This window comes from Ischnura elegans, chromosome 5 (assembly GCF_921293095.1).
Source record: "Ischnura elegans chromosome 5, ioIscEleg1.1, whole genome shotgun sequence".
NCBI classification, from domain to species: domain Eukaryota; kingdom Metazoa; phylum Arthropoda; class Insecta; order Odonata; family Coenagrionidae; genus Ischnura; species Ischnura elegans.
Window position 1 is genome coordinate 50,626,000 of NC_060250.1, and position 14,512 is coordinate 50,640,511.

General features: G+C 39.5%; 1 protein-coding gene across 8 annotated transcripts in view; it reads left to right on the plus strand.

Moving 5' to 3' along the window:
- The first annotated feature begins 536 nt into the window (after nucleotides 1-536).
- The window catches only part of LOC124158868 (calcium-transporting ATPase sarcoplasmic/endoplasmic reticulum type), a 101,110-nt gene continuing 87,134 nt past the window's right edge, over nucleotides 537-14,512 (plus strand). For 5 of the 8 annotated variants that reach the window (XR_006864881.1, XR_006864882.1, XM_046534265.1 and 2 more), the window contains exons 1-2: nucleotides 537-688; nucleotides 5,400-5,577. Coding sequence is in view for 6 of the 8 variants with exons in the window: in XM_046534265.1 (XP_046390221.1) it covers nucleotides 5,460-5,577 (118 nt within the window). In the remaining 2 variants the exon portion in view is untranslated. Of the gene's footprint in view, nucleotides 689-767; nucleotides 842-3,628; nucleotides 3,772-5,399; nucleotides 5,578-14,512 lie in introns of those variants that run through there. The other 3 variants (XM_046534262.1, XM_046534263.1, XM_046534261.1) reach the window with 3 other exon arrangements.

Below are 14,512 nucleotides of genomic sequence, written 5' to 3' on the forward strand. Positions count from 1 at the left end.
TACTGTACGATCACTTCACTCACGTAAGCGTACGAATGTTTGTTGGCAGAGAATCACTCGTGAGATTCGTCGATTTGTAGAGAAATCTTACCCCCGGATCTTCACAATCTATCTCAATGATAAAAAAAATCACAGAGAACGCATTATCAAAGCGGAAAGCAAGGAACATTGTTTGCTCACGTAGAGGTTTTCCTAATCTATATGCAATAAAACTCAAGAAAAGAGTCCTTGGGAATTTGCGCCACCAATTCTCCCCCCTTCACTGCACACCGACTTGTGACGAAGTGCTCTCGGCTTCTTGGTCGAGCAGTGAGGCCAGGTACCCTTAAACAGAACCTGGGAATGAAGTGGAGTGGGAGAAGAAATCGCGATGTGTGTGCAGATGGGGAGGAAGAGGGGGGGGGGATAAAGGAGAAGTTGCCGGACGAAGGTAGCCAAGTTTTCCGAAGGGGACCCTCCCCTCTCCCACCTTTAGTTCCCCCGAACCCCGCATAGGCGTCGCGCCGACCGAGGGCTTATTTAAAGGCCCTGCGAGCAGAAACGGCGCCCCGTTTCAACCGGCAGCGCAGGCGTTGCACTCTACAGACCCACAGGATTTTTTAAACTCAAATCCCGAGTCATGTGCAGGGGGGAGTGAAGACAACAGGGGGGCATCTTCCATTTTTCACGAGCGCAAGAGAGATTCTTTGTAAGATCATCGTGAGAGAGAGAGTGTGTTTTGTTTTTTTCTGTATAGAGACCTGTTTTGTTTTCTCTAATAACCCCACTCGTCGTTAAGTGCCTTCTGTGAATACCTGGGACCAAAAAATATATATTGAGCGAGTGCAACCCTTAATTTCTGGTAAGTCCAACGATTTCTCAGAGACGAAAAGGTATAGAGAGAAATACCTACGGCGAGTGCGGAATAAAAAATTTGAACGACGCGACGCGGAATTCCAAACAAGCGATCTGTTTATCCCGTCTAGTGTGTGAGAGGAGCACCGTTCGCGAGTTGTTTTTAGGAAGGACCGGTACCCACACTGGATTTTTTCTTCCGTTAAGTTTTATCGAAGCCGTGACTCCCACATAATCGTGTGCCCAATCGAGAATTTCGTTGAGAATACGTCGGTTACATACGTGTGCCGTGCTCGTCTCCACCTCCTGGATATGGTGTGAACCTGAAAATTTCGTCATTGGAGCAAGACGTAAAAGTGTGCCGAATCCATGGAATCTTTAAGGAGGAAATTCGGAGAGTTTTAAAGAGGGCGCAGAATGTGGAGATGAGGCGTTTGAGGAGGAGAAAAAGGCTGGCCGCAGGGTCGCCATGGTTACGTCGGAGTGTGTTTGGAAAGTGTTCTGCCGTGAATTCAAATCACCCGCCCCGGACGCATATGGATTATATTTAACACCGGGGGGCTGTCGTGCTACTCATTTAAATGGTAACATGAGGCGATAAAAATGTGTCTCCATTTCAGGCAAGGACTGACGGGAATTATCGGATACAGTGATCATTCTCCGGGATTTATTTTTAAAAAAATCGTGGCATACCGGACTCTTTTTAAGTTTTAAGTGCGGGAACAAGGGCATGGATTATATCATCGTAATGGTCGGAGCAGTGCTAATCGAATTTATTTTCAAGTGATAAGTGAATTCTCCATCGCAAGCATTCGAAAATGGATTATTATTTTTGATAAATGGCTGAGTTCACGTGACTTGCGGGCAGTTTCGCCTCGTACGCCTTTGAGGTTTATTAGTATTGCTGTGCGCTACACCTGTGTGGCATATATATTTGCAGTCGACGTGTTGGGCCACTGAGCTGCTATAATTACCTTCTTTTAAAGAAGCTGTTTACATGGCATTGTCTGCTTGAGCATACTATTTGTTTCTACTTCCACTTTTTCTTTTCAATTATCGTTAAAAAAAATTTCTTAACGAAATGTTATGCTTCATTCTTAAATGTATGTTTTAGTGTGGCTTAAGCAATATTTACTTTACGATGTTTCATGATTTTTTCTTCGTCATTTTAATACATTTTCACTACGTTTACTATGGCCATGGTTTTAATAATTCTTCTACTTCTAATTATTATCATTTCGTTCTTTAATACATTTTCACAACGATTACTTCGGCCATGGTTTTTTAATTCTTCTAACTTTTATCAATTCGCTTTTTAAGTTTATTCGTTCTGTTTAAATTTTGCCGTGAAATTTTAGGTCATGATTTCTTAAATATTATATTTTAATCGTTCAAAATTTTATCTCAAGTAAAAGTTCAGTACCCTAAAGTAGTTTTGCTCAATCAGCTATCTTTTTTCACAGTGATATCGGGTACAATTTTCATAAATATATTAAACTCGGAACAAATTATGAGGGGCAGCGGTGGAGAATTCATTTACTTTTGAGAATATTGAGTTCTTTACGCAAAGTATTTTTTCTGCAATGAAATTTATACCGAAATTTTAGGAGTTCATTTATTATTCATCAAATAATTAAGCTGTTTAGTGAAGTATTATTTATATTTTTATAATCACCAGTGAAATTAAGTTTATGGCGAAAAATTATTTTCTTTATCAGCTTTCTGCAATCACAATTATATCGGTTCTACAGATATTCATCTCTGAGCGAATCATGAAGAGGTGTAGCGATAGAGAATACATTTATATTTTAGAATTATACGTTGCGTGAAAGGTCCTTGTGCATATTATGAGATCATTATCCGCAGGTCGAGCGAGTGTTGCTTTGCTATAATCCACTTTCCTCCCCCACTCCCTGGCTCTGAATCTAGCGAGAGCAAGAGAAGAGAGTCCGAATTTGATAACAATCACAGCTCAGCCCGGCCAATAAACGGTATCAAAGTATACGATTTGCTTTATTTGGCTAGTTCTATATTGGAGTAGCTCGCACGGGGGTTAGGAGGTGGGGCTGGAAAGAGATGGGACTCCTTTGCGGCCCGGGGGGAGGGGGAGGTAGGGCAAGGAGAGGGTGAAGTAGGGTGGGGGGGAGAGACGAAGTAGGAGGGATGGGATGGAGACACCCTTCGGGGACCTGCCTGGCGCGGCTATGCGAATTTGTCACCGGCCACCTACCGGGAATAGCCACTCGGATACTGGGTGCAAGAGCAAAGGGAAGATAGCTGAGGTGAGGGGAAGGGGTAGCTAAAAGCCACGTTAGGAGGAGGGCGAAACTGTAAAAAAACTGTAAAAAAAATATATATACACGTATGGTCGACACCCAAACCCCATCCACCACCGTAACGAAGCCAAACTTTTCCTCCTACCAACTCACCTCCCCTGCCGTCATCTCCTTTATCTAACCCATCTAAACCCCTTGCTTACCTCTCCTCTTTACCCCTACCACCCTCCACTCCCCCCCTCCACCCTAATTCTAACCTCCCCTCCCCCACTCCCATTCCCTCCCCTTAAACTATGTTCTCTTGGCTCCTCCCTCCACGGGCCGACGGCGCGGCTCTCCTGTGCTCTTGCCAAAATAATTAAAAAAGACATGCTGATGTGCGTGCTAAAACCGTCCGCTCCTGGAACAAGATTTGGCAACGTAGTCCTTATCCAGGGCCGCGATCCAAGAGGCATCCCTTCCACTCCCGGGATCTTTCGTTTGCCTCTCGGGGCCACCTCACCGATACGACTTGCCCGACGCCCCGTATACTTTAAATCCTTCCAACATTTTCCACCGGTCGGGAACCATCGTCGAAGCCCATCGCGGGAGACTGCGTTTTTGATTGTGTCGCCCCCCGTAGAATGTCGTCCGGTCTGTCGCGTTTGTAATTCCGCAACAGGTAAAACCGGAAACATATACACGTACTGCCGTGTGTAGTTTTTCGTCACTATTGTTTTCAAACTATCTCTTTCTCTCCCTCTATATATACATACCTGTGGATATTTTATTTTGGAAAAATTTTGTGGTAGGTTGATGAAGTGTGTGGTCCATCAGAAGTGCCGGAGGGGATATATCCCGCCTGTGTGCTCGTGTGACTGTGATGGACATATTTTTATTAATACGTTCATATTTACGATCAATCCGATCAAATGCCGAATTGGTTTTTGAAATTTTTGTGCTCTAAATTTTTGAAGGAAAAGAGATGCTCCGTTTTGATATCCGAACATTGTTCTCGAAGACTGAAGAAACATAATCGCTATCTATGAATGTTTTTATATATATAGTATATATATGTGTATACTAATAGCTAATTGATATTAATTTGAATGTCTCATACATTTTGCTATTAATTAAATAACCTACTAATGAGAGTGAGCTGAAGGCCTATGATAGGAAATGTGGAATTTTTAATTCATAAATCGCCTACTTAACAACTAAAATTGCCGTTTATTACTAAAAAAAACTCAATAAATTCCATAAGGCTGGTCGCATTAGGCATACTGCCGCCTTAGCCATTAGTACTAGAGAAATAAATATTTATATTTCCCGCTTTTAGACGGCGTTTGCGGTTCGCTAAAAATAAAGCGATTTCCGAATTGCCACGTGACAAACGATAGCCAATCACATTATTCCACATGCGAAGAAGGAAATTGCGTTTAGTACGAAGGTCTTGCATCAGCAAATGATAATGGTGTTTTTTAAAATATAGAATAAAGCGAATTTTATTAATTTTTGATGATCGATTAATATTAATTAGGGTAAAAACGCTTGAAAAAGGTATACCGAAAGAAGTGTTCACCGTATTAACGCGATCTTCCGCCAGATGGGAGAAGTAGTCCAGCTCGTAACGAGCGAGTTCAGCAGGCCGCAGGAGCAAGTACCATCTGTGGCAACGTAGGCCGATTAGGCAGAAACGTAAATGTTAAAATGTCCTATGTGTGGAATAGGTTTTACCATTGGATTTCGTTATATAATTTATGATTCTAAATATTAGGAGACAATTAATTTAATAGTTTCAATAGTTTTAGAAGGTTAGACGAACGTAGTTTTTTCTAGTTTGTTAAACGTGAACAAGGAACAAGCGCAACGGCGTGTCGGTTTCAGTGAGGTACACGGTGGGTTTTTCAATATCATTTCCGGTTTTCGTTGGGTTACTTTGGGCATTGTCCTGGTGATTTGTGTGTACACATTTCTTTGTTTTACCTCATGTCGGAATAACTGTTCTGTTTGCATTTGTGAGTAACACTTTTCGTTTATTGAATCATTTAAATTGATTTTTGTGTCCTAGTTCAATTTGTGGCTGAAAAACTTAGCTCATATTACCCATTTTATGTCATTAGTTGTATTTTATGATATTGCTGTGCCTTGGTGCTTGTTATGTAAAATTTAATATGTATATTTCACTTTGTTTATTGATTATTTTCATATTTTTGGTGTGATTTTGGTTCTCGTTCCTAGTTCAGTGTCATGGTATTTGACTTTTGTTTAACGTTATCCTTCTTTTGGTGTAATTTCATGTGCCCGCAGTGTAGCAGTAACAAGACTGAAAAGTAAATTTTGTAAAAGCAGTAATAACAGTGGGTAATCATGGATGACGCCCACGCCAAAACTGTGGAGGAAGTTGTCTCCTATTTCAACGTCGATCCTGAGAGGGGCCTCACTCTCGACCAGGTGAAGAGTAACCAGGCAAAGTATGGGCCTAACGGTAAGTTTCACTTTCATTCAAAACTAAAGAACCAGCATTTTCAAATTGTAACCTGTCTCCTAAATTCGAATTTTCTTCGTCGATGCTTTTACAGAGAGAGTGAATATACTTTTAAAATTATCACTGAAAATAACGATTTTCGTTGAAGCCTAATTAAATCAACGTAAGGAATGTGATCAAGAATGATTGTTTTACAGTTAAATGCAATGAGATCTAGCTCTCATTTCGAATTGGATATAATCTTAATTATTTAGTGATTTGGGAAGTCACAACTTTTAGAAGGAGGCTTATTACATGTTGCCCCAGATTCATTTCAATCGAATTTCCTAGTCATCTGGCGTCATTGCGGCAGCATATAGGTATCTATGCTCAAATCAGAAGCCATGGATTTTCTTTCACTATTCGTTTTGTAAAAATGTTAGTTGTAGATGTATGAAATACCTAGAAGACCATGTGTTGAGGGATTAACCCGGTGTCAATCCATATATTATGTGGTTCTTTGTGTAATTTAGACTTCTTTTATTCTTTTTGCTGTTGTGGCAAAGTATCAACTGCTCATGGATTGAAACATCTGCATCATTTCATCCATTTGTGTTATACATAGCCTTAGAGTTAGGACTGCACAGTTTGATGTTCCTCGTGAGGTCAGTGTACTCCAATTGATGATTATTTGATCCAAATACCAGGCTTCAAAGGTTTGTCTCAAGTTTCCTTGTGGGCTCTAATTATAATCATTCTTCCCTTCTGTTTGTCGCTTCTGTGATTTCTGTGGAACAATCACAGGAAATCAATCTTACCTTTGAACGACATTTCATAACTATTTATTTACAAATTTTTAGAGTATTAAGTGGAAAATATATTTTATTGCCAGTGATACCTACCCAATCACTATAAGTTAGACTAATTCAAGTATTTTTTGTCATTTTTAGAACTAATCAAAAACATTTAGTTACATTCTTTAATGTTGTTTCTTCAATGCTAGTCTTGAGTCCTACCATGATGTTTAAATATCAAGTATTTCTTCCCTTGGAGGCCAAAACTGAACTAGAGTCACTGAAGTTTTGATCAAGTTGAATTTTCTACTTACCAAATTTTAGTAAAGCGATACATTTTAATGTTTTACTCCTCATTTCACTTCAATGTGTTTATGAGTACCCTTTATCGCATGATGCCACAAATTCAGTTTGTCTACATTTAACCTTAGGACATTCATCCTTACACATTCCTTCTTGAAGCTGTTGGTCATCAAGTGTATCAGCTGTTCAGGTTGACCTGTAAAGACACATTGCTTGCTTAATTTTTAGACTATGTTGTTTCCTATTCTTCATTTCTCTCTAAACAATCATTTTTTACTATGGTGCAGTCAAGAATAGATATAGTTATCGCAGATCTAAGCTTAATCACTATCAATATCAAGGGAAACAATGCAGGCACTCCCTAGTTTTAAAACAAAGCATCAGCTATGAATGTAGGAGGATGTGTTTATTTTTCGAGTTAGCTTTTATAACCATCCTCAGCCCTTGGCCCAATGATGTACATTAACCAGATTGTAAGCAAAACCATTTCTTAACTAAAAGCAAGAGCACTGCCTGCTGAGTTTAATTACTAAAGGGTCCTATTGTATTCAGGTTGAATATGGCATCGCTCTATGATTTGGCCTGCCTAGATAAGATTTGATACAACTGCAGTGGCAGAAATATTTTTAACCACCATTCTATATCTATCTGTTCCTATTCTTTTGGACAGAGGTTATTGTGCCAGATATTTTAAACTATGCTTCTGCTATTGCTGAATTATATTTTATGTTGTTGAGAACTTGGACTATGAACAGAAGTACTTTTCTATTAATTTGCCTTGTACTTACTGGTCATTGCCCTCGAGCCAACCTCTGTTGCCTGAGGTTTTGCCATACTTTTCTCGTTGCTGAAACAAATAGCCTTGAATCTGAATTATTTTTCTTGATAGGTATGTTTTTAAACCAATTGATAGCATTTTGCACCCGTTGGAAAATATTAATGTTGTAGATATTGAAGGATTTCTGGTTTATCCTTCACTTTGATAGTCTCAAGTTCTACAGTTCCTTATGGTATACTTTTAGCATCGACATATCAAAGGGAATATCTGCCATTGTCTTCACTATCTTTAGGAAATAATTTTTTTCTTAATGATTGAGCTTCGTATGATTGAAATTATTAAGATTCAAACTTTACCTGAATTGATTGACATTTTTTTATCTTATGCTGTAGATGTTTTTCCATTTTCCTTTGCTGTGTAGGATTCTAAAGAAGTATCTTTTGTAGTTCACTTGGTTTGTATATTGCAAGGTTTCCTTTGAGTTGCATTACAATTCTGCCCCAAATTTTTTTGTTTGTAGCTGTGAAATGCTTCTGAGCTCTTGAATGCAATGCTGCTTTTTATTAGTGGTTGGGGAAGAGCTAATGAGAGTAAAGAATACGATAAATCTTAAGAGCATTTGCTGTACAATAATTGGTCATTATATCTGTTTTCTGTAAATCTTCAGTTAAAGCCAAGGAAATATCATATGAGTTCTCTTAAGTTGAAGTAGCTGCTATTGAACATCTTAAGAATAGATTCTTCTTTCTAAAATTCTATCAATTTTGCATATGTTATTAGCTTTAATTCTTATGCTATATGCGAACTAACTTGTAGGTTACTCAGTTGTTACGCATACATGTCAGCCTTGGTTATTTGAGAAGGTATCCACCATATTCCATAATATTTTGGCAGTGTTAATTTAAGGCCCTTATCCTTAGCATTTTTATTATTTGGATTGATACAAAATTTTTGTGTGGGCCAAATGCTACATTCCTATTATTTTATTATGCTTCGTAATGATGTTTTGTGTACCGTCACAAGAATAGGTTTCCGGTTATTTTGTACTTAAAATTTCATATTAATCATGGGATGTAGGATTATGGTTAGTGGGATGCACTCATCCGACATTGGCGTAGGAGAATGATCAACTTGTGTTTAAGTTGCCTTTATGGCTTGAGATGTAAGCACCTTGTTCAGTAAACCTCTAACAAATTTGCTTAGAATGATCATATTGTGGTGTAACCTGCAGTTGGTCTGGTCAACAATTATGAGATCCAGCCTGTTATCCCTCTAAAGTTCAATGTTTTTTCATGGAAAATTTCCTGGTATTTGCTGCAGTTTGTGTTAGTTTTGGAATTAACAAGTGGCTTGTTGTGTGCCCGTTGCTATGTTTACTGACCTTTATTAATCATAAATACTACATATTTATAAGAGTTCAGTCGAGTCAGTAGCTTTATGATGATGTTTATGAGCAACACCATATTTGCAACGTAAGTCATGAGTTTATTCAAATTGTTGGTATCTGAAGTCATGGTAAATAGAGGTCATTCAAGTTTTTCGTAACTTACAGAGTGAAATCAAAGTATAACTCAGGATTTATAAACTATGCTACTTAACTACAGGTACTATCTCTTCCACATGACTCCAAATGTAGACAAATCAGCAAAACAACTATTCTTTTGTATTTCTTTAGACTTAAAATGAACCTCCTAATTGATTCTTAGGAGTTATGTTGTAATCTGGAAACCCAGTAATGTCTTCTCAATTCCCTTAATTTGTTTACAATTTTCAATGAAAGCAATGGCTGAAGCTATGTGGGTTTATTACCTTTCCTAGCTAATTTTAAATGTCCTCATGTTTCAATGTCATTTATTTTTTTATTAACTTTTAAGTATTTGATTACAATTTTTTCGGAGTGTGCATAGATGCTAACTATGAGTTGCTATTGAGTTCATTGAGTAGGGTCAGGAATCCTTTATGAATAATATACATTGGTGGTTAGTTATTTTTTTTCATTCATGGCCAATTGAATGGGCTTCATGGGGGCATGGTGGCTTAGTGGGTGGTGTGTGGGGCTACTGACCGAAGGTTTCTTGGTTCAAATCCCAAGAGAAGACTGTAGACCTAAGGATATTAATCCTTTTGGTATGAGGAGGAATTGGGAAAGTAATTAGCCTCCGTTCCCTGAAAGTGAAAAGCTGCTAATGCCAGTAGATGAATTAATTTTTAATTTTCAATACCCTTTGTTGTATAAATACACTCCTAGGATAATAATTTTGAGTCTCAGGCGAAGTTCAAGTGCTTCGTTTAGACGAAACATGTCAGTAATTGCAAGTGCCCACCCGCCTTCCGTTATGTATATCAGAAGTTCACCCTGTCCTCTCCTGCTTCCTCCCCTCTTTTATCACTCTTCCTCCCCCCTCATCGTTTGCCCCTCTTTCTTGGGCCAATTCGTATTCTTTCGCGCTTCGCCGATTCTCTTTTGTTCTTCCGCGGGCGATGCCCAGCTTTCCCCTGAGTAGACCGTGGCCGCGGTCTTGCCCGCGCAGTCAGAGGAGCAGTCGCCGGTCTTCATGTGCTTGCAGTTCTGGATGCTTTCGCGGACCTATAACCACCCATATCTCTCAATTTTAATTCCTCTTTGTGCTTTTTATGTTCAATTTGGATTTGCAAATACCTGAAGTTTGATCCGTTTCCACTTCGTTGCACTTCTTCGGTTCGCTCCTCGCCCATTTTAATCGACTGTCTTCACTTACTAGTTTGTGTTCATTCTGGTGTCCAACAGCTGTACCTTCTTGGATTGTCCACCAGGAACGGAATTATCGGAGATTGTGGTGTCTGTATCATGGTGTTGTCAGCTTAATTTGTCCCAACAGTGGTTCGTGGGTCTTTCGATGTAGCGCTCAGGGTGCACAAAGTAGTACATCGTTGTCTGTGTCAAATTTTGTGTTCTCGTCCCATTCGGTTGTGAAAGTAGTGATTTTTGTTGTCGATGGCATTTTCACGTTCCGCTCCTTCTCTGGGAATTGTATCTGTATTTCTCCGAATAAATCGTGTGATCTTTCATTTCTGTTTCCACTTCCCTTATCTTGTTCAGTTGTTCATGATACTAGTTTTATGGTCACCCGTTCCTCGTGGAGTGTCATGATGGGTTTGCAGTCGTAGATAACGGTTGATGCACGGTACTAAGGGCGAGATGTGTGTCCCGATTCGGCTACGCTCCTAGCAATTATCGCTGGTTCCCTTCCGGGCCTCTCCAGATAATGTAGCTCATGAATGACAATATCGCGTTCCGCGCTCCTATGCGCCTATTTTGAGTCGTCATTATCATGTTGTGCCACCTAGTGAGTTCCGCCGACGAACTCGCGCAGTGAATTTCCCTTTCTGTTGTGTGTATTCCATCAATCCATCGAAAATACACCTTGGAAAGAATACTCGTGCATTATCATTTTCATTCGTACACTAGATGGCGCGTTGAAGGAAAAGTATATACTTCATTGCCCATGTATCTCTCCTTATCTTTCGTTTTTGAAACTTACGTATTTTATGATCTGCGCAAACTTGACCCTAAGTATAACTTAGTTTAATTTTTTTACAGTTCTTATTTCATTTTAATTTTACTCAAAAATGTCCATAATTTTTTCCTCATCTTGCGAATTGGAACTTTTTAGGTATTCTGAAGACAGTGTCAACCTTGAATTTAATTATAGCCTCCTTTTAATTTCTTAGGTCGTTTTTTTGTTTTCGAACCCTTCAATTCGCCTTTGTCAAGTTTCTCCTCGTTATCCAACTGTACGCTATTTGGATAGTGAAAATATTGATTATCAGTAAAAAATTTCCCATGCCGTGGACCCAAGTTCGTGTATGGCAGGCATAACTATGCCATTTCGAAAGGGGATTATCTCCCTTTCATCCTCAGTGTCGAGTAGATGTGGAAGTCTTTTCAGGGGCACAATGAATCCTTCCACTGCCTCGCATTTTTAAGGGTTCCCGCTTCGAAACACCGTATCCCCTCTCCCTTCTGTCCATTCTTGCGCTAATTTTCTCCATTCCTCTTCCTTTACCACTATCTCACGTTTACTAGTGTGGAAGGAAGGCCATTACTACTCTGTTAGTACCTATGAATAATGACTTGCAACGTCGTGAATTTCCTCTTCGATTTTGTGAGATCTCACACGAGCCGAAAGTGTGTGACGCTTCAAAAATTTGATGAATGCAAGATAATAGTGGGAAACAGTCAAATTTTAGAACATTATTCATTATGAAACGTATTAATGTATGGATTTTGGTATGCCTTAACATCTGCGCTTAAAATCGCAAATGAAACGTCTCTTTTGGAGATCGTATTCCCTCTTGTAGATTATCTGCCATTTCAAAAATATTGTTTTGATATCCTGGACAATTTTTACTTATTTCATTTTTTTAGCGTAGCACTGATATGTAATGTTTCAATATCTTTAATGTCGTGGAGAAATACGCCCTTGCACCACAGTTTCTTGAAATTGTGGGACAAATCCGATATTTTTCGGACTTTTTGGTGATCCTTTTCTTGACGCTGTTAGAGAGGAGCACCGATGCCCTCGCATCATTCTGATTGCTCCTTTTCGACGTTGTCTCCTTTATTTAATAGTAACGCGTCGATCTGCTGCCCACCGTCCGAGGCGCCACTGCCTCTCACCCCTCTCCCTACCATCCGATCCTTTTTCCTCTCTTCCCGCGCAGCGTATTCTGGGAGGTGCTAAAAAAAGAACGCCGAAATTTCGTAGGGTCACTTTGGGAGTGTTTCAAGCATTTCTCCCCCACCCACCCCCTGCCCCGCCCACTTCACCCCCTCGTAACACCGCCCCCGACCCTTTGCTACTCCCGATTCCGCGGTCGTAATTGTTGCTCTGCGCGATCCCCTCAATCCGAATTTGTAGCTCTGTCAGTTATTTACTTCGATAACACATGGACACTGCCCGTATTTCGTCAGCTCACTCTTCGTCCGCGCGCTAATGCGTTAATTAAATTATTATTTGGTGTGCTAACATATTGGCATTGCTCTAAATTAATATTAGTGATAGATGATGAATCAAAAGCTAAATGCGCATTCTAATTGGGGATATTACTAATATATATTTTATTTAATCGTAATATTATAGAACGTTGCCGAGCGAAATACTAAAGATTGCTTGCTCGTGGATGATTTTAAAGAAGGATACTTGTCTCACTGTGAAATTCTGTCACTTTTTCGGTGGAAGTTTAGTTTTTCGGAAATTTATAATTTATAGACTGCTAATGGATCTAATTAGCCGTTTGTTTTACATGTTATTATTTGCTATCATGATGTCTGTACTTCAATTCAATGCATAATTGGTCTCTGAGAGGATCCTATTTTTTCGTATCCTTCTAGGCTATCCGGATTGTTTGTATAAATCATTATTTTTAGTAGTAAATCTCAAGGCGCCAGAATCTATGCTAGGTCCGGAAACATCAACGTACCGATGTTTTCAGCTTCTATCGTTTAGTTTTCCAAACATGTCAGAAGTTTATAATGTGTATGAGTTGAATATTTTTCTTATATGAGGTCCGATTTTGGTCTCCGTCATGTGTTTTGCTGTCACAGCGGTTTTTTTTTGCGTGGGAAGTTGCCAGTGCGCAAGTTCCAGGCGAATGGATGTTTGCTCAATGCTTCTTCATAAAAACCAATCCACGTGACTAAAAATAGCCTCGTCTAATTTTCCCTCAATCGTCAGGGCGCGCCAAGTCAAAAGCTGTGCCGATGAAAAATGTGAAGTAAGAGAGCGTCACAAATTGCCCTACAGTGCCTACGTATGGTGCATTTTAAATGTTTTCGACGTGCGTTTGACTCGAGGTCGCTGGCAATTGCTAAATATCAACGTGTGGACACTCCACTACGAGAGAATGACAATTTAGCAAAAAAGTGTGTTCCTCCTACATGTGAATTTTTGGATTCATTCACCTACAGTATAACGCACGGAGGATCACCAAAGCCTATCTCATTAACGGTTTCCAAACTTTGTGATCGTTTTATAATAATAGTTACATATTTAAGGGAAGTCAAGAATGTGTGAATATAAGCATCTCCATAACTTTCTCTTCTTCTCCGAAAATGTATGGGAACTTTAAACTATTTCATTGAAGTATTTCCTCCGAGTACTTGCAGTGGCGTAACTAGGAATATGCTTTGGGGGGGGGGGGTGGCAACATGCCTGAAAATGCATTTTACATCATTTTGGCCCTTGAAATTTAACTTTAAGCACATGCAGTTAGTACATATCTAATCCAGACAAGAAATTTAAATTATTTTTTGATTTCTCTGAGGCTTTGCGGGGGGATACATCCCCTCCCCCATAGTTACGCCACTGAGTACTTGAATGTGTCATTGATTACACGTTTTTATCATTTCAAAATCGAATGATTCCGAAGTTTTCGTGGTTTTTATTGACATTACTTGCTTCATATATTCAGATATGATATAGAAACCGTATGTATAGCTGCATATGACTTCTCACCCCAATTTTACGTAAAAATGTACCTCATTTTCCTCATTCCCCTGATTTTTCCTAGTATCTATCATTTGGTGAAAAATCATCGGTATACCGCGCCTTCCAACCGTCCCGACCACGCAGTTCCACGGATGCTAACCCGTGCGTCTAACGTAGAGAGCCATGCCTGAATTTGGTACGGAGTGGTTGTAATCTCATAACCTTCGGCTTATGTCGTTTTCCGGGTCCCGTGTTATGCTTGACCTTGGTGATGGGCTCGGGCGTTGGACGCTAATGACTAGTGGCTATCGTGTAGAAACCGATCCGTAGATTAGCCCCATAAACCAGGGAAGTTGCATAATTAGCCTCCTTACCCGTAATTTCACGTAGCCCATTTGGAATGTCATATGGAGGAGTTTTTTCTCGTACGGTGAGTAAGTGGTCTCTTGAATGTGCATACAATTCTTCTCGTGGATCTACGCCCGTGAAGTTTTTTTTTACTGTTTAATTTTGATGATGGTCTTATTGAGCATCTTGTTTGCCAATCTACGAAGTCGTACAATCAGTAGTCATATATCATCAAATTTGGGGAATTATTATTCTCTTAAAGC